At 43.7% G+C, this 25,798-nt stretch overlaps 1 protein-coding gene across 4 annotated transcripts in view; it reads left to right on the top strand.

Annotated features, from left to right (window-relative positions):
* Positions 1 to 20,207, top strand: part of WDR31 (WD repeat domain 31) — a 30,777-nt gene extending 10,570 nt beyond the window's left edge. For 2 of the 4 annotated variants that reach the window (XM_031014826.3, XM_019034195.4), the window contains exons 5-11: positions 485 to 559; positions 6,280 to 6,424; positions 6,523 to 6,623; positions 7,832 to 7,899; positions 8,912 to 9,053; positions 10,774 to 10,936; positions 12,501 to 20,207. In XM_031014826.3, coding sequence (XP_030870686.3) covers positions 485 to 559; positions 6,280 to 6,424; positions 6,523 to 6,623; positions 7,832 to 7,899; positions 8,912 to 9,053; positions 10,774 to 10,936; positions 12,501 to 12,661 — 855 coding nt within the window. In that variant the 3' untranslated portion in view covers positions 12,662 to 20,207. The remainder of the gene's footprint in view (positions 1 to 484; positions 560 to 6,279; positions 6,425 to 6,522; positions 6,624 to 7,831; positions 7,900 to 8,911; positions 9,054 to 10,773; positions 10,937 to 12,500) is intronic. The other 2 variants (XM_063697003.1, XM_055350433.2) reach the window with 1 other exon arrangement.
* The last annotated feature ends 5,591 nt before the right edge of the window (positions 20,208 to 25,798 follow it).

Here is a 25,798-nt window from a genome sequence, read left to right as displayed (position 1 = left end):
CTCAAACTCCCGACCTCAGGTGATCTGCCCGCCTTGGCCTCCCAAAGTGCTGGGATTACAGGCATGAGCCACCGCGCCCAACTTGAAATGGTAAATTTAAAAAAAAACCACCACAACAAAAAAATACAGTATGGTAGGGAAAACAAATCTAACCCTGTGTGGAATTCTCCTTCACCATCTACAGTCAGAACCTCCAGGGGAATCAGTTCTCCTTGGGGAATGTTAGCCCAAACCCATCAGTAAGTTTAGAGCAGTGGTCCAGTGTCGGAGGGAGACAGAGAACAACCAGGAGGAAAGAAAAGAAACTCAAAGGAGGGGCACGTGAGGAGGGACGGCCACAACAGGGAACCCCTAATGCTTTGAGCAAGTTCCTGAATGGAGAGGGAGTGAGTGAGGAGGGAGAAAGTAAGGTGAGAATGCAGTAGAGGCTAGTGTCACTTTAACAAGAATTGAGTAATGAAACTACAATCTTCACTCTCTTCAGACAGTTGTGGCCTATAATTGGAAAACTGGAAATGTGGTGAAAAGGTTCAAAGGACATGAACATGAGATCACCAAGGTAATTTTCAAATGATTATTATGAAGGCAATCTGGAACTGAATAAAGGATAGCTAATAGTTCTAGATATTAAGAGTGATTGAATCTTTGGTCTTAAGGAAAAATGCAAAGGTTTGTTTGATGCTGTGAAATCCTACTTCAGGAGAAACAGAGCAAACCGTTCACTTAGTTGTTGTTACAGGCATATCGAACACAATTTTTCTTTTGTCTTTAAGCCCTTAATAGCACATGTAGTAAACAGAACACAGCTGATAACAACTCTCCCTGACCTATCCTGACTCAACAAGTACAGTACTGAAGACTTGGGCTTACCCTGTGCTTACCATAGCTAGGAAAATGACAAAATCCCTGTGCTCAGCAACCTTCTAGTCTAGTTGGGGACATTTAATGAACATTCAATAACAATGAAATAAAAATTTATTTGTTAGATAGCATTACAGACCAGAGTGAGCTTCCAGCAAAAATGAGAATGCCAATTTATATAATTCCCCGCTCTGAAGTCCGCCTAAATGAACCAAAAATTAAGATACACACTTCATTTATAATGAAACTAGGCATCAGCCACAATCCCATAGCACAGAATATGATATTTGCTTGCCAGATACATTGTGTTCTGAACTAGACTGATAGAGAACACCATGCTCTCCAGAGTGCAGATGTCACTAAAAGAGCTGGTCCTGAATGGTCCTCCCAACAGCCCTTTATTTAGAAAGATGAGGACTAAAGATATAGATTGTTTACCAGTAAAACAAGACAATGTAACAAAATTGAGACTGCTGCCAGCTTGCTTCTCCTTCTTCTGGTCACCCTAAAATGCTGAAGGACTGGCCAGGCATGGTGGCTCATACCTGTAATCCCAGTGCTTTGGGAGGCTGAGGCAGGAGGATCATTTGAGGCCAGGAATTTTTTGTTTTGTTTTTTGAGATAGAGTCTCACTCTCCCCGTCGTGTGATCAAAGCTCACTGCAACCTCCATCTCGCAGGTTCAAGCTATTATTCTGCCTTGGCCGCCCAAGTAAGTGGGATTACAGACATGTGCCACCACACCCGGCTAATTTTTATATTTTTAGTAGAGATGGGGTTTTGCTGTGTTGCCCAGGCTGGTCTCCAACTTCTGACCTCAAGTGATTCGCCCAAGGCCGGGAGTTTAAAACCAGCCTGGGACATAGCAAGACCCCATCTTGACCAAAAATAAAAAAAATTAGCCAGGCATGGTGGTGCACACCTGTAGTCTCAGCTATTTAGACAAGACATAATCAGCCATCAATATTCAGGACAACAAATCAAGACATAATCAGCCATCAATATTCAGGACAACAAATCAAGACATAATCAACCATCAATATTCAGCATGACAAGTCAAGTTATAGTAGACCTTGGACTAAAAGGAAAGAAAGTGAGAGAGAATTGACTGTGAATGTGTGTATGTGCGTGCACTTGTGTGTGTGTGCACATGCATGTGTGTGTGTGTGTGTAACACTTGAGCATGTATCAAGCCTTATTGTATTTACTGCCAAAAATTGGACTTATCCTCATTCAAAGATGAAAAGATTAATAAGCAGAAAGGATCCAAAGTGAGGCCTATATGCCTAGATTTTTTTAAATATACATATAACAAGCTAATGTCAGATGAAAATACACTTTGAAGGAAGAACTACTCAAGAAGCAAAGATAAAATTTGATTAATGCTTTTTACTCTCTATAAATAAAGAGAACACGTACTCTATGAAACAAGAAATTGAAAAAATAAGACAAGCCAGGTGCAGTGGCTCATGCCTGTGATGCTGGCACTTTGGCAAGGCAAGGCAGGAGGATTGCTTGAGCCCAAGAGTTTGAGACCAGCCTGGGCAACATAATGAGACCCCATCTCCACAAAAAATTAAAAAATTAGTTGGATGTAGTTGTGCGCGCCTATAGTCCCAGCTACTCAGGAAGCTGATGTGGAAGGATCACTTGAGTCCATGAGGTTGAAGCCATAGTGAGCTGTGATGATTTCACTGCACTCCAGCCTTGGTGACAGAGCAAGATCTTTGTCTCAAAAAAAAGTAAGACAATAGAAGAATTATCTGGGAGAGAAAAGATTTGAGGAAAAAATATTATTAAAAAGTAAAAATTGGCCAGGCAGGGTAGCTCATTCCTAAAATCCCAACACTTTGGGAAGCTGAGGTAGGAGGATTGCTTGAGCTCAGGAGTTCAAGACCAGCCTGGACAACATAGCAAGACCTGTCTCTACTACAAATAAAAATACAAATACATTCCATGGTCATAGTGGTGCATACCTGTAGTCAAAGCTACTTGGGAGGCTAAGGCAAGAGGATCGTTTAAGCCAGGGAGATGGAGGCTGCAGTGAGCTATAGCTGTGCCATTGCACCCCAGCCTGGGTGACATAGCGAGACCCAGTCAGAAAGAAAGAAAGAAGGAGGGAGGGAAGAGAGAGAGAGAGAAAGAAGAGAGAAAAAGAAAAAGAAAGAAAGAAAGAAGGACGGAAAGAAGGAAAGAAAGAAAGAGAAAGAAAGAAAGGAAAGGAAAGGAAGAAAGAAAAAGAATATGTGCGGAGAGTGTTGTTCATATGTAAAGGCAATGGGAAGACATTCTTAAATTTGTAAAATCTTGCCATATGCAAAGCATTCCTCAATAATATAGTTGAAGGTATATTATTAAAGAATGTGAATGGGCTGGGTGTGGTGGCTCACGCCTGTAATCCCAGCATTTTGGGAGGCCAAGGCGGGCGGATCACCTGAGGTCAGGAGTTCAAGACCAGCCTGACCAATGTGGAGAAACCCCGTCTCTACTAAAAATACAAAATTAGCCAGGTGTGGTGGCGCATGCCTGTAAACCCAGCTACTCGAGAGGCTGAGGCAGGAGAATCACTTGAACCCAGGAGGCAGAGGTTGTGGTGAGCCGAGATCACACCATTGCACTCCAGCCTGGGCAACAAGAGGGAAACTCCATCTCAAAAAATAAAAAATAAAAAATAAAGAATGTGAATGAATGATGAATAATAAAGCCAATGAATATTAAAGAAGTTCCAAACTGAATTCACTGTATGAGCCTTCAATCCAATTAAACACAGAATTATGTCTAAAGAATTGTCAAAACTAGGGCTATGAGAAGAAATGTAATTGTTTTAATTCTTTTAAAAATTTATATGTATAAAATACAAAATATTAATAATATGATAATAGACTAGATAAAAATCCAAGAGAGTACTTACAAAAGTGGGAACGAGCCAGAAGTAATATAATTGTGCTAATTAAAGAAAAAAAAATTTTCCTTACAGGAGATTCTGTTTTCTTTCTGAAATTAATACACTGAGAATATGAGTTTAAGCATATTAATACATATACAGAGGTATCATGAGAAGAACTTAAGTTCCATATTATTTAAATTAAAAATATAAAGGGAAAAATAACTCTAAAAACAAGTATACAATTTTATAGAAAAAGAAGACAATGAAAATATGACAAAGTGTTTTTCAAAAACCAACAGAAAAGATGGAAGAAACAAGATCAAACATATATATGATAGCCGTAAATGTAATTGGGATAAATTCACTTATTGAAAGGCAGTACTCTTACTGAGTTAAAAACTAAAGCCACCTGTACATTGTTTAAAAGAGACATATCTAGGCTGGGCACGATGGCTCATGCCTGTAATCCAAGCACTTTAGGAGGCCAAAGTGGGTGGATCACTTGAGGTCAGGAGTTCAAGACCAGCCTGGCCAACATGGCAAAACTCCATGTCTACCAAAAATTAAAAAAAAAAAAAAATTAGCCAGGCATGGTGGCAGACACCTGTAATCCCAGCTATGCAGGAGGCTGAGACAGGAGAATTGCTTGAACCTGGGAGGCAGAGGTTGCAGTGAGCAGAGATCACACCATTGCACTCTAGCCTGGGTGACAGAGTGAGACTGTGTCTCAATAAATAAATAAAAAATAAGACATATCTAATGCAAAACAGCTTTAAGATTGAAAGTAAAACAGTAAATATAGAACAGATATTTGTACACACACAAACACACACACACATATATATATATATATATATATATATATATATATATATAGCAGCATTGTTTATAATAGCCAAAAGCTGGAAACAACCCCAATGTCCTTTGACAGATTCATGGATAAACAAAATGCGGTAATATACATACAGTGGGCTATTTTTCAGCCTTAAAAAGGAATGAAATAGGCCAGGCACAGTGGCTCATGCTTGTAAACCCAGCATTGTGGGAGGCCCAGGCAGGTAGATCACTTGAGCCCGGGAGTTCGAGGCCAGCCTGAGCAACATGGCAAAACCCTGTCTCTACAGAAAATACAAAAATTAGTCAGGTATGGTGGCACACACTTGTAGTCCCAGCTATTCAGGAGGCTGAGGCAAGTGGATTGCTTGAGCCCAGGAAGGGAAGGTTGCAGTGAACCGAGACCAGGTCCCTGCACTGCAGTCTGGGTGACAGAGCAAGACCCTGTCTCAAAAAAAAAAAAAAAAAAAAAGGAATGAAATTCTGTTACATGTTACAACATGGCTGAACCCTGAAAACATTATGCTAAGTAAGAGCCGGACACAAAAGGACAAATATGGTATGATTCCGCTTATATGAGGTACCTAGAATAGTCAAGTCCATAGAGACAGAAAGTAGAATAATGGTGGGTGCCAGCGGCTGCGGGGAGAGGAAAATGGAGAGTAATTGTTTAAAGGTTGTGGAGTTTCAGTTTGGGATGATGAAAAAGTTCTAGAGATGATAGTGGTGATGGTTACACAACAATGAATGTACTTGTTGCCACTGAGTTGTACACTTAAAAATGGTTAAAATGGTAAGTTTTATGTATATTTACCACAATTACAAAAAAAAAGAAACACGATGGAAGAGATCAGAACAGGAAGAGCAGGTCAGCAAAGATATATCAGGCAAATGTAAACAAACAGAGCAGGAGTTGGCATGATAATATCAAGCAAAGTTGTATTCAAGGTAAAAAGCATAAAATGGAACAGAGATTCACTTCAAATTCTTCGTAAGTATAACAGAATCACCTGTCAGTACAGCATCCATTTTTGGGGTGTGGTGATGATCAAGTGCAAAAGGAATCCCACAGGAGGAAGTTCTATAGGAAGCCCAAGAGGGGAAACATCCTCACCAAGGTGACATGATCTGAGGAGGTGAGATTTTTAACCTTACCCTGGAGGACAGGAGGAAATCTGCTACATAAAGGAAAAGGTAGCACAACATTGATAAAGGTGGAAATTCAGACTGGCCCATGCTGTGCATTCATAGATTTCAAGCTTAGGTATTACTCTTTTGAGAAGTGTGTGTGGGGGCCGGGCACGGTGGCTCACGCCTGTAATCCCAGTACTTTGGGGGGTCGAGGTGGGTGGCTCACCTGAGGTCACAAGTTGGAGACCAGCCTGGCCAACATGGTGAAACCCTGTCTCTACTAAAAATACAAAAATTAGCTGGGCGTGTTGGCTGGCGCCTGTAATCCCAGCCACCCGGGAGGCTGAGGCAGGAGAATCGCTTGAACCCAGGAGGTGGAGGTTGCAGTGAGCAGAGATCAAGCCACTGCACTCCAGCCTGGGTGACAAAGTGAGACTCCGTCTCAAAAAAAAAAAAGAAGTGTGTGTGGGGAGGGAGTTATGCAGACTCATCTTTCCCCCAATTTAAAGTCCAGTCCAACTAGCATACCAGAGCTATTTCAGTGTTGTTGTTTTTTTCCCTGAGCAGCTAGCCTGTATTCCCAAATCCAGCCAGTTCTTCAGTGCCTCTCGTGACAGGATGGTCATGATGTGGGACTTGCACGGTTCCTCACAACCAAGGCAGCAATTGTGTGGCCATGCCATGGTGGTCACTGGATTGGCTGTGAGTCCAGGTAAAACAAAGCGGACCTCTTCCCCATGCCTTTGTGCTTCTGAAAAGCCCCGTTCAGGTCCCCACTCACAGGCTGTCTTCTCACCATTGTTTCCAAAGACTCATCACAGCTGTGCACTGGCTCTCGGGACAACACCCTGCTTCTGTGGGATGTGGTGACAGGACAGAGTGTGGAAAGAGCATCTGTCTCCAGGAACGTGGTATGAACTCAAACTTGGTACAGAACAGGGCAGCAGAAAGGAGCATGGGGTGAAGGAAAGGCTCGGGAGATAAATCAGGAGGCCCATGAGCAGAAATTAGAGCCTGGGTCCCAATTGCTGTCCCCTAACCTGCTGTGAGACCCTGGCCTCTCAGGGTTATTAGATTAGATGGTCCCTTGAGTCTTCTGCTCCAGACAAGGATTACTCACTTATATTGGAATTTAAAATGGTGTCTTCATTATTTCTTTCGTTACTCTGTTTCTTCTGTGGGCCAGACACTGTGCTAGGAACAGGGTTAGTGACCAAGAACATAGTTCCTGTCTTCCAGGACCTCACAGCTTATGCTTATTGTATGTTCATATGTGTAACAGCATGTGGAGAAATAAGCATTACCTTTTGCTTTATGTAGAATTTGCATTGCTTTTGAAGGACCGGTTGTTTTCTAGTAGCAAACTGGTATAAATTGGAGAGCCTTTGGAGTCAGTCATACTCAGGTTAAAATCATGGATCTATTACTTACCAGTTATGTTATCTCAAGGAAGTTACTTAAGCTCTTAGAGTGTCTGTGTCTTCATTTATAAAATGGGGAGAATTCTATCACCTGCTAAGGTTCTTCAGAGGATGAATTCAGACACTAGATGTGAAATACCTGTCATTGTGTCTGACCCATACTAGATGTTCTTTTAGTGGTTGTCAAATTTCAGTCCCAGTCATCTTTTCTAATTTTGAAGATGACTGCCAATGGTCAGATATGCTTGCCCCATGCCCTCTATATTGGTGGAGGTTACTGGAAGAAAAGAAAATCCTGTTATTTCGGGTTATTTTGGAAACTATTTTATGCCTATCCAGCAGGGACCTGCAGGGATAAAGAGAAACACGAACGCGCTTCCTGATCCCCATGAGGTGTTGGGGCTAGAGTTTCAGTGAACCCACCTTACAACAGGGGCTGTTCTATCTGCCACACAGCTGGGGTTTCAGGCACTCTTAGGGTGCCTGCATGTATTTTGGTGCTCACACTGGCCCAGCTGTTACCTTGCTGCTGATAACCTAGGAAATGCAGGTAGAGCATGACTGATAGGTATCTGCAAAACCTAAGATGCCTGTAAATGAATTTGCTAGTTCAGAATCCTTGAGAAGAGGCACAGTGATGCTAGTTAGCAGAGGAATGACTTGGTGTGGAGAAGTTCTGAACATTTTGCTTTTTCTAGGTCACTCACCTGTGCTGGGTCCCCAGAGAACCATATGTACTACAGACCTCTGAAGATAAAACCCTCAGGTGGGCTTACTGAGCAGCTGTGAAAGTGTTTCTTGTGAGGTTTGTGGCTTCCATGCATACATGGCTCCATTCCCACTCTGATTCTCCACATTGCTCTGCCCTTCCCAGAGCCTTCTGTTCCTCTGCCCTTCACTGGTGCTGGGGCCTCTCTGCTCTGGCCCCATGGATCATTAAGGTAGAGGTTGTGTGCCATGAGATCAGGCCAAATAAAAGCCCCTGTTTCGGATGGTTTCAAAGCATCTGATTCAGCCAGCTCCTGCTGTGTGAATGTGTTCAGATTAACCCCAGAATCAGTCACTTGCTTGTCCCACCCTGTTGGGCTGCCTGGCTCTCCTTGCTACCCCTGCATGGCTCCTGGTGTTCTCAGTCACCCAGCCTTCAGCTGAAGCCCTCCCTGGGGAAGCAGGGTTGAAATCAGCATCAGGGGAGTCAGTAAAGCCAATAGTTCTTAGACCGGAGAGGATAACTAGAAACTTTGGATCTCAGAAGAGATTCTCCTTAGAAAATGGTAGGAATGGGGTAAAGAGGTAAAAATGAAATAAGAAGCAAAACAAAACACTCCCCAGTGGACCCCATAGCCAAGGCTGGCCATGACCTGTATGTAAATCTTTTGTAACTAATTCTGAATGGTGACTGATCTCCCATATCATAATAAGTATCTTTTTAAAAATTTAAGTCACAGGCACAGAAATATCCTTTTGTCCACGGAAAGCAGTGTCTCAAAGGACCAAATTAACAAATTAACTTGTACAATTAAGATGCTTGGTCTCAATTTCTATTAACTGATCTCAAAATAGAAAGAACTCAGATGTCATTCAATTTGGTTACTTCCTGCCAACTTTAGAGTCTCAGAGATTGATCTGGTTCATGCTGCCGTTTTTAGGTAAATCATGCCATTCCAATCTGACTGGCCTACGCAGCAAAGAGCCAAGACTTTTATGGTAGTGGGACAATACAGGTGTATTTCAGCCACATTTACTACAAGCTAATTTCCTGCCGTAATCTCTTTCAGATTATGGGACAGTCGGGGGCTGCAGGTAGCTCATGTGTTTCCTGCAAAGCAGCACATTCAGACCTACTGTGAAGTCAGTGTGGATGGACACAAGTGTATCTCCTGCAGCAATGGCTTTGGAGGAGAAGGCTGTGAAGCCACGGTAGGAGACTGTGTGAGGTCCAGGTATCTGGTTGCTGATGAACAGATCACTTACTCTGGCCTCATGCCTGTAGCTGTGCTACACAGGCGGGCTTTGCTAATGGCTCAGGCCTCTTTCAAAAGCATACTGTGAGTGATCCTTTGCATTCCAGTTGCTTCATTTAAGAAACATTCATAGGGGAGGCCAAGGCGGGAGGATTAATTGAGCCCAGGAGTTTGAGACTAGCTTGGGCAACAGAGCAAGACCCTGTCTCTATAAAAGAATAAAAAGTTAGCTGGGCATGGTGGCATGTGCCTGTAGTCCAAGCTATTCAGAGGCTGAGGTGGGAGGATCAACTGAGCCTAGGAGTTTGAGACCAGCCTGGGCAACAAGGGAGACCCCATCTCAAAAAAATAAAGAAAGAAAATAAAAGAAACATTCATCAACTTAGGGCTCTCTGAATTGGTAGTAGGAAAGAGGAATGGGATGAGAGTCAAGATGGGGAGGAGCTAAACACAGAACCAGCCTGCTGATGTCTCTACTCCCAGCAGAGCTTAGAGAGGGGAGGGACTGTTTGAAGAACCAGATTTATTCCCATTATAGGCATGGCCACAGTAAAAGAAGCTCAAGCTTTTTAGGAAATTTGGAGCTCTAGTGTTGGTCCAGGGCCTACTCCATCCCTTACTCATGTACCTTCCTTACATTTAATTTTGGAATAGATTGCCTAGGCTCCTCCAAAGCACCTTAGATTCATAATTGTAGAATATCCATTAAAAGGGTTATCTAGTATTCAAACAGAACAATTATGCCTCCTATTTTATTGAACATTTCTTGTGTGCTGGGCACTGGGATGAGCACATTACATGTAATATCTCATTTAATCCTTAAAAACAACCCCATGAGTTAGGTACTATTATAATTCCCATTTCACAGACAAGGAAATAGAGGCATGGCAAGTTGACATCTCTTGCACAAGACCACATCCCTTGTAAGTGGTAGATTGGGGTGTTGCAGCCTTTGAATGTAGCATCTCTTTTCTAAGTGAAACATTTCCAGCTCCTACAGCTATTCCCTAGATAACATGCTGTCCAATAACTTCATTATCTTTTTGGACATAATTCAATTTGCTCTCCTTCCTGAACATTATTCTCCAGCTGTGATCTGATCTGTATCAATGAGAGTGGGACTGGCAGCACTGACTGGCACTTCCCTCTTGTAGACGCTAGTCTTCACACCTCAAGGTTCAGCATCTAGGCATTAAATCAGAATGTCTGCACCTAGATGTACTTATAGCTATGGGGTACTTCTAACTACGGGGTCCCCACAGGACCCACAGATGCCAAGAGGTTGAAATAAGGCAGCTCTTGAGTTGCCATGAAAGCAAACAACCCCATACTGTTGTTTGGGGCTCCCCATGGGTTCCCCATGATGGAAGACCATCATGCTGTAGGACTGGGAGCTTTTACTTCCCTAACCACTAAAAAGGCAAAAAACTCATATGACACATTCTTAACCAGGGTTGTTTGAGACATAGTTGAGGCTTAAAATAATCACTGGATGGATGGGTCATTGGGTCTGTGGATGGATGGGTTGTTGGGTCTGTAGACGGATGAAGATAAGGGGTAGCTACGTGAACAGATAAGTGGAGGGAATAGGTGCATCATGGGAGTACGGGGAGATGGATATTCATGGATGAAGCTAGACAAGTGACTATGAGCTGGTCCATGTCATTACTTTGCAGTTGTGGGACCTAAGACAGACTCGAAACAGAATATGTGAGTATAAGGGGCATTTCCAGACTGTCGCATCCTGCGTCTTTCTACCAAGAGCGCTGGCCTTGATGCCTTTAATTGCTACCTCATCACATGATTGCAAGGTGAAGATTTGGAACCAAGATACTGGAGGTAAGTAGCCTGCTGTTAGTTCTCCTCAAAAGATACATGAAGTCCTAAAACCTTCTTTAAAACTCCTTCTTCCCATTGCTCAGCATTACAAAGCCACCCATCTTCTGCCACTGTCCAGTCCCATGCTTAAGAGGTGATGTCAAGATGCTATCCCCTGTATCCCCTGGTGCCATGTTGTATAGACTCATTCCTGAGAACTCACGTAGATTTGGCTCTTACATTCTTTCTACCTGAAGTTCTTCATCAGATTCTAACTTGTGACACTCAAAATATCTGGAAAAGAGAACAAGAATTGCGACTTTTGAAGTCTTCTTTCAAGGACTAAAATGAAAGCCCCAGCTCTTGGTGAGGGTAAGGGGGAGTAAGGATGGTTTCAGAAAGTCTCTGCCCTGTTTTGATTCTGTAGCTGAAGTTTAAGAACACAGTAAGCTCATAACATTTCAAAGCATCAGAGAAAAAAGATGTCTTATCCAACCCAGCTCCCCAGAGTCCTGGATCTGCTGGATGGAGCCAGCCCCTGCTGGCCGATTGTTAAATATTCAGGATTTTTTGTGAACTGGTTTTTAAACCTTTGGTAGCCTGAAATCTGATCATGATGGAGGTATTTACATGATGAAAATTAGCAAGTGCTATGAATCAGTGGTGGTGGTGTTTTTTCTTCCAGAAAGCTGGTTTACCAGCACCCTACTGCCTCCATCTATTCTGTCCTGGACACAGGGTTCTGCCACAGACAGAAACAGCATTGCCTTAAAGAACTTTAAACCAAATCTGTCCTACAACAGTCTTCTAGAACTCAGCTCCTCTCAAGGGAGACAGGGTAGTTCCCTCAGAGAATAGAGGTAGGACCATGTCTTGTGGGCACTCTGCAAACAGCTGTGGCCACAAGCCAAACTTCCATAGTAAGGACAGCCTGCTGTGCTGTTACCTGGAGTGGCTTCTCCAGCCACTCAGGTGTAACTGTTGCTTGAGGAAAAAGAGCAGATGTTTTAGACTTAATGATCATAAATCTGACCAGGGAGAACGAGATCTGGAAATGTTGACCTGACCAAGTGGCACAGCTTCCCTGCCCACCAGGTATGCACCTGTAGTTTTTAGAAGAGTGGCCTCTAAGATGCAGATGGAGGGAGATGGGTCAGCTGAAACCCCCAAGACTGCCTTTTGGGCTCTCCCATTATCCTTCATCTCCAAGGCATCAAGACCCCAGGAAGCCAGCAGCTAAAGATCAGTATCCTTGTGTGTTTTTCCCTGCCTGGGCGCTGCTTTATTCTCTGGGCAGGTGACTGAGGGCACCTTTGTAACATGTCTTTAGCCGGTGAGACCCTGACACTTCTTGGTGATGGTATGCATCCTGTTTGGCCCATGTGCCATTCTCTACCATCGAAGTCATGGAGTTGGCCCAAGTTCTGACCTCCCTGGTATGCTTTCCTCTGAAGAAGTGGGGTCTCTCTCATACGGGTTAGATATGTACAGCAAATGCTTTATTTCCTTGCATTTCTCATGAAGACATCACATTTCATGATGCTACACTCTTGGCCTAATCTGCTGGTCCCCCTTTCCCCCCCAGCCTGCCTTTTCACCTTGTCTCTGGATGGATCAGGACCCTTGACTTCTCTGGCTGTTGGTGACGCCATTTCCTTATTGTGTGCAAGTTTTAACAGAGGAATTCACTTACTCAGAATGGACCACAGCCAAGGGCTGGAACTGCAGGAAGTGGCAGCATTCTGAGGCCAAGAGACACACACTGGACAATATCAAACCATGGCTCCTCCTCAGCATGGCTTTGTGTCTTTCCCAGTTATCTTGAGGGGAGTGGGATGTAGGGCTGGTATTCTTTGCTTAGGTTCATTTACAAGATGTATCAGTGTTGTAAGTCCAATAATTTAAGTCCAGTGATTCAAAATCAGGTATAGAGTCCAGAAACATGGACTACACAAAAGGTTCTCTATTTAAGTTAAATACAAATGCAACTTTTTAGTGAGCTTTTAGGACTACTCTTCAAAAAAAGTGTATTGCTCAGAATGATGACCTGTAAATGTAAGAGTGGCAGGCCTCTGTCTGTGAAAGTCAGAACACAGGGCTCGAGCCTCTGGAACTGACCCTTTCCAAGTCTTTACAAAAGAAAAAAGGCAGTGGGGAGAGAGAGTGTTTTGGTTACATCAGAAATAATTGAGATGGGAAAGAATAGTGCAGCTCCATAGAGGAGACAGACTGTAGACAATGAGATTAAGCTTCAATCACTGCTCCTCAGCAATGTGAAGAATCAAAGTCAGGGCAAGAAAGCGAAAGCTTGGACTTCTATTCAAAGTGGCAGCAGAGTGGGAGGGCGGTACCCTTCTAGCCCAATGCTGCTGAGCTTGTGTGAAAATCAGACCTGAGATGGCTTAAAGCAGCCAAGAACCACATGGGCATTGCCCAGAATTACAGGAGTTAGCACACCAGCTCTACAAATAAGAAAACATTGAAATTCAAAGATTAAGGCCAAAAATATCTCACTTGCAATTTTAATATTTTCATTTGGATTTATGTAAATGAAACATATATATGTTTTGGAATGGCCAGAGTGAGGCAAAGGGGATCCCTGAAATAACATTAGAACATACAGGAAAAACGAGGCAGGCAGATCACTTTACGTCAGGAGTTCAAGACCAGCCTGTACGTGCGTGCCTGTAGTCCCAGCTACTCGGGAGGCTGAGATGGGAGAATCACTTGAACCTGGGAGGCAGAGTTTGCAGTGAGCTGAGATTTTGCCACTGCACTCCAGTCTGTGTGACAGAATGAGACCTTGTCTTGAAAAAAAAAACAACAACACACATACAGGAAAAAAGAGAGGGATGGATTCAACTGTGCCCCAGACATTAAGCCCCCTTCATTGAGGAGGGGCAAGGTGCTCAGGCCTGCCTGTGTGGCCCCCAGGAGTCAGACCTCAGCCTCATGCTCACAGGTCCATTTTCCTCCAGGGAAAATGGAGTTCTTTCTGCCTTCAGAGATGCCCACACATAAGGCACATGAGGCTGTTGGTGACGCCATCACCAACACTGGAGATTCCCTTTCTGACAAGTCCCAGCCAAAGAAAGATTTTGCATTTGTCTTCTCTGGCCTCTGCTTGTCTCTGATACCAGTGGCTGACAGCCACCTTCCTTCTTCCCTCTCTTGGTGTGATCATGGCTAACTGCAGCCTCAATCACCAGGGCTCAATCAATCCTCCCTCCTTAGCCTCCTGAGTAGCTGGGACTGCAGGCATGCACCACCACATCTGGCTAATTTTTTGTGTGTTTGTGTGGTCTGAAACCCCTGGGCTCAAGTGATCCATCTGCTTCGGCCTCCTTAAGTGTTGAGATTACAGGTATGAGCCACCACATCCAGCTGAGAGTCTGTTCTTAAGCTAGTACAAAGAGTCAGACCCGACTTTGAATCTCCACTTCTCCATTTAGCTGGATGATCTTGGGCAAGTTATAAAATCTGTTTCCTCTTCACTTTATAACATGGGTTTCATGATCATACCTCGCCACAGGGCTGTTCTGAAGACTGGACATAGCTATTTTAAATGCCAGGAAAGGCCAGGTGCAGTGGCTCAAACCTGTAATCCCAGCACTTTGGGAGGCCGAGGCAGGAGGATCACCTGAGGTCAGGAGTTCGAGACCAGCCTGACCAACATGGAGAAACCCCGTCTCTACTAAAAATACAAAAATTAGCCAGGCGTGGTGGTGCATGCCTGTAATCCCAGCTACCTGGGAGCCTGAGGCGGGAGAATCGCTTGAACCCAGGAGGCGGAGGTTGCGGTGAGCCGAGATTGTGCCATTGCACTCCAGCCTGGGCAACAAGAGCGAAACTCCATCTCAATAAATAAATAAGTAAATGCCAGGAAAGGTGGTGACAAATGGTAGCCATAATTATTTATTGTCCTCTCTGTCCAGACTAACTAAATGTTCCCTTTTCCGTATTAAACATTTACCATTCTGCCGGACGCGTTGGCTCATGCCTGTAATCCCAGCACTTTGTGAGGCCTAGGCAGGCAGATCACAAGGTCAAGAGATCGAGACCATCCTGGCCAACATGGTGAAACCCCGTCTCTACTAAAAATACAAAAATTAGCTAGGTGTGGTGGTGCCCGCCTGTAGTCCCAGCTACTCAGGAGGCTGAGGCAGGAGAATCGCTTCAACCCGGGAGGCAGAGGTTGCAGTGAGCTGAGATTGTGCCATTGCACTCCAGCCTAGGCAACAGAGAGAGACTCTATCTCAAAATAAAATAAAATAAAATAAAAATAAACGTTTACCATTCCTTGATCCTTTTTTTTTTTTTTTTTTTTTTTGAGACGGAATCTCGCTCTGTCGCCCAGGCTGGAGTGCAGTGGCGCAATCTCGGCTCACTGCAAGCTCCGCCTCCCGGGTTGACGCCATTCTCCTGCCTCAGCCTCCCGAATAGCTGGGACTACGGGCGCCCGTCATCACGCCCGGCTAATTTTGTTGTGTTTTTAGTAGAGACGGGATTTCACCGTATTAGCCAGGATGGTCTCAATCTCCTGACCTCGTGATCCGCCCGCCTCAGCCTCCCAAAGTGCTGGGATTACAGGCGTGAGCCACTGCGCCCAGCCTTCATCCACTCTTAGATCTTATCCTCTAACCCTTTAGTCATCGTTTCACTCTCCTTTGATTCCTTGTTATGGGTCTTTCAACTCTGGAAAGACAAAGAGATAGTGGGAGAGGAAGCTCGGTCACTGAGCATCTACAGAGGGCTAAATACATTTATTCTCATTTGTTATTCCCAATATTCCCTGTATTGTGATTTCCATTTCACAGATGAGGAAGCTGAGGGCTAGAAACATGCAGTACTTTGCCCAAAGTCACACACATATTAAGAAGAGCTGAGGTATGAATCTGGGTCTGCCTGATTCAAAGCCCAAATGCTTTCCTTTGCATCGTGTCACAAAGTCATAGACCATGACATTGTTTGTATCTTCAAGACCAGTTATTAACTTTCTGGCTCCAAGGAGATCCCCTGCCCAAGTGCCTAGGGGCAGTAGACAGCTGTCTCAGGGACAGTCGTAGCATGTGCTGGATTATTAGTGCAGCAGCTGACACTTTTTCCCAGAAGGGAGAGAGGCAGCAAGTCAGAAAGTTCACGGGAATGAGTTGGGAGGGGGTCCCAGGGAAGGGGGACAGGCTGCCAGGAGAAGGAAAGTACACGGGAGAAAACAGTGGGGCTCTGATGAGTTAGTAGGGTTCTGTTACCAATAAAATTGTTTCCATAAACTGTACATGTGCTTGATGTCAAATTATCTATGCATTTTAAGTAGAAAATAGATTAGTAAATTCTAGTGTTTGTAGAGGACTTTTTTTAGTCTGATATACCCTAATCAGATACTCTCAGCACCTAAGATACAGGTGGTTGCTAAAATTCATTCATTCCTTGAACATTCATTGAACACTTCATTTTAGAGGCTGCCCTCTAAAATCATACCAAGGAATTTTCCAAAGACAATTGACTTTTTTTCCAGGAAGGTGGATAAGCCCTTGGAACCTGGCCAATTGCATATTTAAAATTTAAATAAATGTATACATTTACTTACATATTTATGATTTAAATATATATACTTGAGGGGAAATGGATGCTTATTATTAATGTTCTTCATTTTGGCACAGGAAAGTGTAGAACTCGGGTCACTTGGTGTTTTTATAATCCAACAGTGAGATAAAAACTATTTCCAAATGGCCTTCTGAAAACATAATTATTAAAGAGCAGCTTTATTATTAGTAATGTAGTAGACTGTGGCAGGTGCGGTGGCTCATGCCTGTAATTCCAGCACTTTGGGAGGCCGAAGCGGGCAGATCACTTGAGGCCAGGAGTTTGAGACCAGCCAGACCAACATGGTGAAATCCCATCTCTGCTAAAAGTACAAAAATTAGCCAGATGTGGTGGTACATGCCTGTGATCCCAGCTACTGGGGAAGCTGAGGCAGGAGAATCCCTTGAACCTAGGAGACAGAGGCTGCAGTGAGCCAAGATCGCACCACTGCACTCCAGCCTGGGCGACAGAGCAAGACTCCATTAAAAAAAAAAATGCAGTAGACTGCTAGTTGTTTCCCTGAAATTGGCACATATCCTTGGCACAGGCTGCCCAGCTAAAACTACATTCCCAGCTAGGCAGGCCATGAGAATCAGTGCTTGCCAGTGGATTGTGAGTGGAAGTAATGTGTGTAACTTCCACCTTATTAGCTTGCAAGGAATGTGCTTGTCCAGGGCTACCCCTCTGCATCCTCTCCACTAGCTGGAATGCAGACTGCCAGCAACAGCTTCAACTCTCGATGAGGACAAGATGATGGCATGGCAAGAAAGAAGGAAGCGGGGGTCCTGAGGAACATTGAGGAGATGAGCAGCTCCACCAGCCTGATGGATGGAACTGTAACTGGAAAGGGAAATGAACTGCATTCTTTTAAAACCACTATATAACTTTTAGACTTTCAATTCAAGTATAGTAATCACGTAAAAAGTTTCAGATGTCTTAAGTTAATAGCTTGCTGAATTTCATAAACTGGACATTCTAGGCATCAGTACCTAGATGAAGAAGCAGAACACATCAGGAACCCAGATGGTCTCTCATACTCCTCTCCAGGCCCATTCGTCAAAGAATTTATAACAGCTTCAGTGGATTTTACCTGCTTTTCTACTTTCTATAAATGGAATCACAGTGTATTGTGGTAGATGGACCACAGATTTCTTCCATTCCTGTATGCATGACCCTTTGCAATGTGACTTCTACTCAGGGAGAGGTAGGGTCTATTTTCACACCCTTGAATCTGGGCTGGCCTTTTGACTTATGGGGTGACCAATAGAATGCAGAGAAACGGACACGATGCAGCTCCTGAGGCTGGGCCCTTACAACTCTTGATAGTTACAACCCTTAGTTTTAAAACTTTGCAGCTTCTACTTTCACTCTCTTGAAATGCTGCCCCCAGAATGCCGTGTAAGGAAGGTGGTCTAGGCCACCTGGGAAAGAACTGAGCATCACCAGAACGAGGTCACATGAGGGTACCTCAGACCTTCCCACCAGCCAAATCTGCAGCTGAGTGCAGCCTTATGACTCAACTAAGGTGAAATCAGAAGAGAAATTGCACAGCTATCCCATCTTCTCATGAGAAGTAATCTGTCTGTTGTTTTAAGACATTAAGTTTTGGGATCTATACTTGTTATGCAGCGAAACAAGTATAGATTAGTGAAACAAGTATGTACTCTTATTTTGGTCAGGCTTCTGTTGCTCAACACGTTTGTAAGATTGTTCCATATTGCTGCATGTAGTTGAATACCATTCGCTCTCATTGCTGTATCCTATTCCATTGTATGAAAATATTGTAATTTATCCATTTAATTACTGATGGACATTTGGGGGTAGTTTCTAGTTTGGGACTCTTACAGATAGTTCTGCTATGAACATCTTAATAACATGTCTTCTGGTGAACATCCACAATACCTGTGTTTATTACATAAATAGCAGAGGACTTGCTGGGCCGTACATAGGGGAATTCACATGGTCAGTTTTAGTATATACTGTCAATTTTCCAAAGAGGTTGTACCAATTTGCTTCCCACCAGCTGTGCAGAAGCATTAGTAGAGTGTCAGTTGTTCCACGCCCTTGTCAACGCTTTGTGCCCTTGACCTTTACAACCCTCCATTTTAAAGATGAGTGTGTAGATGTTGAAAAGTGCACAAGGGGAATGTTTGCTCCATGAGCCAATCACAGAAGGAAGCTGGGCCAGCTGGTTTTGGCATCTACCTTCTCCCTGACAGCTCCAGGGAAGAGGCCAGACTTTAACAATAAAACCTTCTATGTGTAGAGTGCCCTATATTTTACATACTACTTTCACAGTCATAACCTTATCTGATTCTTCTAACAAAACAACACTCTGAGAAAGGCATCATGGAGATTATTACCTCTGTTCTACAGAGAAGAAAAAGTGACTTGCCCAGGATCACTCAGTGTGTGGTGGAGCCCAAATGGGAGCTCGGGTCTTTGACATGCAGACTGGCTCTGGCCACCAAGGCCCTGTCTGGCATCATCCTGGTGGTAGTGGGCATAAGGGCTGAGGGGAAGGGGGCAGGTAGAGGTGTTTGTACCTATGGAATAAGCGACATGGGTTTAAACACCATGGACAGAAGGAACATCCAGCCCATTTCCAGATGTTATCTCTCCAGGTTCTGGAACATAACATCCTGGCTATTCAAGATCCTACAGACAGCAAATTGAAAATCCCAGCTTTGGGCCGGGCACGGTGGCTCACGCCTGTAATCCCAGCACTTTAGGAGGCCAAGGTGGGAGGATCACTTGAGGTCAGGAATTTGAGACCAGCCTGGCCAACATGGTGAGGCCCCGTCTCTACTAAAAATACAAAAATTAGCCAGGCATGGTGGTGCATGCCTGTAATCCCAGCTACTCAGGAGGCTGAGGCAGGAGAATTGCTTGAACCTGGGAGGCAGAGGTTGCAGTGAACTGAGATCGCACCACTGCACTCCAGCCTGGGCAACAGAGCAAGACTCTGTCTCAAAAAACAAAAAAAAAAAAACAAAAAGAAAAGAAAAGAAAATCCCAGCTTTGGATCAGGGGGTTGGTGTTACCTGGCACTGCGTATTCAGATGCTGGACTCAGTTCACCTGGATTAATTTTTTGGTAACTGGCTAACTTCATGCAATAACAATGCAGATGTTTAAAATGAGGCTGCATGGAAGCTGTCTGTGATTCACCCTACATGAAAAACACAGGTAACAAAAACCATCGTACAGCATCATCCTATTTTGGTAAAAATATCTCCATACACATGTCTGTACATTCATAGATAAAGACTTGGAAGAAATATGGCAAAAATACTAACAGTGTTGTATCTGGGTATTGAGTTTAAAGATGAATTTATTTTCTTCTTTGTTCTTTTCTATATTGCTTGATTTCTTTTGCAGTGAGGATGTATCAGTTTTTTTAAATTTTATTTTTGAAATAGAGAATACATTCACAAAGTAATAATCAAGAGTCTAAAAGATGATACAATAAAAATTCCTTCTCTCGTCCCTGTCTGCCTTCCATCTGGCTCCCTCCAGAGGTAAACAGTGTGACCAGCAACTAGTGTATCCTTTTAGAGACTTTATGCACATATAAGCAAATATTTGTTTGTTTTTTCCTATTATCACTTTTACAACCAAAATACAATAAAACTACCTTGATTTTGAAGAAAAGGCTGTAGAAGACTCTTTGATTATATAAAAAGATGAAAAGTGAAAAACAGAGGCTAGAAAACTACATACAGTGTGACATTTTATATGAAATTATATAAAGTTATTATATATATTATTTTAAAATATATAAAATATATATTTAAAATATAAAGAGAGAGAAAAGCTATAATCCAAATGTGTGGGCAATTATCTCTGTGTCTAAAGTTTTAGGTGAGTTTATTTGCTGTCTTTTTTTTTTTTTTTTTTGCAACAGAGCCTCGCCCTGTTGCCCAGGCTGGAGTGCAGTAGCACGATCTCGGCTCACTGCAACCTCCACCTCCCAGATTCAAGCAATTCTCCTGCCTTAGACCCCTGAGTAGCTGGGATTACAGGCACGTGCCACCACGCCTGGCTAATTTTTGTGTTTTTAGTAGAGACAGGGTTTCATCATATTGGCCAGGCTGGTTTCACACTCCTGACCCTGTTATCCACCCGCCTCAGCCTCCCAAAGTGCTGGGATTACAGGTGTGAGCCACCGCGCCCAGCCTGAAAACTAAGGTTTTTCATTAAATTTGGTGCCAAAACTTACCTGATCTTGTGATGTTTATTCTTTTCGGTGTCAATATTCATAATAAGCTGCAAGATATTAATGTTTGAATATAGGGTACTGCCCCAGATCCCACTAGGAGAATTGGGAGAGTTGGCAAATGCATCATCTTACCTTCCTAAAATATGAAAAATTCTGAATTCTGAAATACACTTGGAACCAAAGGTTTTGAATAAGGGATTGTGACTTGGAAAGCAAATTCAGATGCTGCACACAGCAGAGGCCGGGGGTGCCCATCCCCAGGCTGGGATTCACGTTGCCCTGCCTAGGGTGTCAAGTCCTTGGGAGCCTTTATGAATCTGAAGCTAAATATAAACAGAAGGCATCAAGGAGTATATACTGGAGGTATGTCTCCTAAATCAGTACTCTTCACTTGTAATGTGTCTCTGAATCTCCCAGGGATCTCGTAAAAATGCAAATTCTGCCTCCGTAGGTCTGGAGTGGGTCTGAGATTTTGCATTTCTTTTTTCTTTCTTTCTTTCTTTTTTTTTTTTTTTTGAGACATAGTCTCGCTCTGTTGCCCAGGCTGGAGTGCAGTGGCACAATTTTGGCTCACTGCAATCTCCACCTCCCAGGTTCAAGCTATTCTCCTGCTTCAGCCTCCCGAGTAGCTGGGATTACAGGTGTCCATTACCACACCCAGCTGATTTTTGTATTTTTAGTACAGATGGGGTTTCACCATGTTGCCCAGGCTAGTCTCGAACTCCTGACCCCAAGGGATCTGCCTGCCTCGGCTTCCCAAAGAGCCAGGATTACAGGCGTTAGCCACCATGCCCGGCCAGATTTTGCATTTCTAACAGTCTCTAAGTGATGCCTATGCTGCCGGAACTGTCCTAAATGCTAGACAAGCCTCAGGCAAGGCTCTGAGTGATGATGACATGGTGGCCCCCTAGGGAGAGTTGCCCTCTGCCCTTGACTGGGGCCTGCTAAACACTGACCATGCCGGATTCTAAACCTGCTGCACTCATCACCTTTTCTCCATCCTTCTGCCCTCTGCCACCTCTTCCTTCCCAGATGAGTTAAAACCACCCCACGCCTCTGCTCCAGACATTGCCTGGGCTCCACCGAGTCTCATGACTCTTCACTCACCCGGGTCTAAGGTACTGCTTAGGTGAGGTGCTTTTCCAGATGGCTGATCTTGCCCCCCACAAGCATGAACTTTATAAATTAGTTTAACTCTCAAGTTCCTGAGATGCCTCACTATCTCTCCCGGGTATCTCCCTGGAAAAATTTTTCACTGTTGGCAAAGCACTCCTCAGCCTGACCACCCACAGACATTATGATAATGCATTGACTCACTAGACAATTAGTGACCTGGAAAAAGGCCATGACTTTTTAAATTTTATTTTATTTTTCTGAGACAGAGTTTCGCTCTTGTCGCCCAGGCTGGAGTGCAATGGCGCGATCTCGGCCCACTGCAACCTCCGCCTCCTAGGTTCAAGTGATTCTCCTGCCTCAGCCTACAGAGTAGCTGGGATTACAGGCACCCACCACCATGCCTGACTAATTTCTGTATTTTTAGTAGAGATGGGGTTTCACCATGTTGGCCAGGCTGGTCTGGAACTCCTGACCTCAAGTGATCTGCCTGCCTCGGCCTCCCAAAGCGCTGGGATTACAGGCCACGCCTGGCTATGACTTATTTTATTTTTATTTCAATGCTTACAATGTCATGACTGACTTCTTACCTGCCCTACCTGCTTATCTTTTTAAGTTCTGGATATCCTGGTTGCAGAAAACTCAGACATAACTTACTTTCTAAGTGAACTTTCTTACTACAAAAGTAATACATATTTGAGAACTTGGAAAATGTAAGCAAGAAGAAAGCAAAAACATGAGCGGCCATCACCCAGAGATAAAATTGTGACATTTTGCCTCATGGTCTTGCAGTCTTTATACATAAATTATGCTTTACAAAATCTGGCTTATGCTACATTCTTTCTTTCCTTTTCTTTTCCTTCCCCTCCCTCCCTCCCTCTCTTCCTTCCTTCCTCCTTCCCTCCATTCCTTTCTTCCTCCCTCCCTCCCTTCCTTCTTCTTTCCTTCCTTCCTTCTCCCTCTCTTTTCTTCTTTTCTTTCTTTTTTTCTTTTCTATCTTTCACAGGGTCTTTGCTCTGTTGCCCAGGCTAGAGTGCAGTGGTGCAATCTGGGCTCACTGCAGCCTTGACTTTCTGGGCTCAAGTGATCCTCCCACTTCAGCCTTCTGAGTATCTGAGACAACAGGCGTGTGCCACCATGCCCAGCTAATTTTTTATTTTTTTATTTTTTGTAGCAATGGGGTCACTCGTCTTGAACTCCTGGGCTCAAGCAATCCTCCAACCTCGGCCTCCCAAAGTGCTGGGATTATAGGCATGTGTCCAGCCAACATGCACCGTTTTTTTGTTTTGTTTTGTTTTGTTTTTGGTTTGTTTGTTTGTGTTTTTTTTGAGACGGAGTCTCTCTCTGTTGCCCGGGCTGGAATGCAGTGGTGCAATCTCGGCTCACTGCAACCTCCGCCTCCCAGGTTCAAGCGATTCTCCTGCCTCCTTAGCCTCCCAAGTAGCTGGGATTACAGGCACCTGCCACCACGCCCAGCTAATTTTTTTTTTTTTTTTTGTATTTTTTAGTAGAGACAGGGTTTCAACATATTGGCCAGGCTGGTCTCAAACTCCTGAACTTGTGATCCGCCTGCCTTGGCCTCCCAAAGTGCTGGGATTACAGGCGTAAGCCACCGCATCCGGCCAACATGCACCATTTTTAAGCTGCTTTCCCCCTCCATTTACAGTATACTGTGACCATTTTTACAAGTCAGTGAAAATCTTTCTATATCATTTTAAATGATTATGTAGTTTTTCACCTAATTGATGGGGTTTTGGAGTGTTTTCAATCATTTGTGATTAAAATAAAACTGCAATGAATATCCTTACTCAACCAAAATATATCTTTTTGATACTTCTGGGGAATTACATGATTAGGTCAAAGTAGATGAACTTCTTTATGTTTTCTTATGTTGCCAAGCCAGAAAGCATGACTTCCAAACTCTCAAATACAAACCAGGTTCTTTGGACTAAATCAGTGTCTCGAATCCCCAGTACCCTCAGTTAACCAGTAGTGACACCAAAAAGCAGGGAATTCCAGAGCTGAGAGGAACTTTGAGGCCATCAGTGATCATATACCTCGTCTCCAGCTCAGAAAGAGGAGAATTACTTAGACATCTTCTTTAGAGATCTAAAACTTCCCAAAGTCCACAGTTTTATTTTCACACAATTCTAGGCTAACTTAAAATCAGCATTTTTGCATTATTCTTTCATTCAATATTTATATATTTATAATGAGGGGGTTAGATCAATAGGGGATTGGTGAAGTGACTTATGGTACAGCCATTCAATGAAATCTGATACAACCATTAAAAAATCGAAGAAGGTCTTCTTTTTTTTTTTGCTCTGTCGCCCAGGCTGGAGTGCAGTGGTACGATCTCAGCTCACTGCAACCTCCGCCTCCCAGGTTCAAGCGATTCCCCTGCCTCAGCCTCCTGAGTAGCTGGGACTACAGGTGTGCACCACGATGCCGGCTAATTTTTGTATTTTTAGTAGAGACAGGGTTTCACCATGTTGGCCAGGCTGGTCTTGAACTCCTCACCTCAAGTGATCCACCCGCCTTGGCCTCCCAAAGTGCTGGGATTACAGGTGTGAGTCACCGCGCTGGGCCAAAAACCGAAGAAGGTCTTTATGTACTAATACAGAATGATATCTCAAATACATCATCAAATGAAAAAAGAAAAATGCACAACAGTGTACATAATATGCACATTTGTGTAAAAAGGAGGTAAAGGAATACATAGATGTTTTGCTATGGACATGCTGTCTGTGTATGTATAAAACATCTTTGGAAAGATACACAACAAACTGATAGTATAATACTTTGATTTCCAGGGAAACTAGGTGGCTGCGAAGAGACAGTTTTCACTGTGAAATCAAACCATTCACATGCTCAACCATGTAAATATATTACCTATTTAAAAATCAAATGTGGGCGCGGTGGCTCAAGTGTAATCTTAGCACTTTTGGCAGGTGGATTGCTGGAGCCCAGGAGTTTGAGACCAGCCTAGGCAACATGGAGAAACCCCATCTCTACAAGAAATACAAAAATTAGCCAGCCACGGTGGCATGCACCTGTAGTCCTAGGTACTCAGGAGGCGGAGGTGGGAAGACTGCTTGACCCCAGGAGGTTGAGGCTGCAGTGAGCTGTGATCATGCCACCGCACCCCAGCCTGGATGATAGAGTGAGACTCTGTCTCAAAATAAATCAATACATAAAAATTAATGTAAAAAAACACAAAATGAGGGGACTAGGGCATTTGATTACATCACCAAGCAGATACATTTATTTACTTGTTTATTTCTCAAGTACGGCTGAAAATGTCAGTAAAGAAATAAGGGGCCAGGCACGGTGGCTCATGCCTGTAATCTCAGCACTTTGGGAGGTCGAGGCGGGTGGATCACCTGAGGTCAGGAGTTTGAGACCAGCCTGGCCAACAAGGCGAAATCCTGTCTCTACTAAGAATGTAAAAATTAGCCGGGCATGGTAGCGCGCACCCGTAGTCCCAGTTACTCGGGAGGCCGAGGCAGGAGAATTGCTGGAACCAGGGAGGTGGGGGTTACAGTGAGCCAGTATCGCCCCACTGCACTCTAGCCTGGGTGACAGAGCAAGACTACGTCTTAAAAAAAAAAAAAAGAAAGAAAGAAAGAAACAGAGAGAAAGAAAAGAGGACCATAGGTACAGAAAGAATTTGAGCGGGAACAAAAGATGGGCCACGTGAACAGACCGGTCGTATAACAATAATAGTTCTGGTTAACATTTAGCGAGTTACTGTGTGCCAGGCCCTGTGTTATTACGCGATCTCGACACGTATTACCTCGTTTCATCTACAGATCAAGTAGGTAGGTTATTATGGCCATTTTCAGGTGAGGAAACTGAGGCTGGCAGAAGTTAACTAATTTGCTCAAGTCTCCATCGGTAGTTAAACGGAGTTTGGATTCTCAGTGAGGGCTGAATTCTGACCTAGAAGTGTGCCTTGCTTGAGAA

This window comes from Gorilla gorilla, chromosome 13, assembly GCF_029281585.2.
Source record: "Gorilla gorilla gorilla isolate KB3781 chromosome 13, NHGRI_mGorGor1-v2.1_pri, whole genome shotgun sequence".
NCBI lineage: Eukaryota > Metazoa > Chordata > Mammalia > Primates > Hominidae > Gorilla > Gorilla gorilla.
This window is presented reverse-complemented; position numbering and strand designations above follow the sequence as displayed.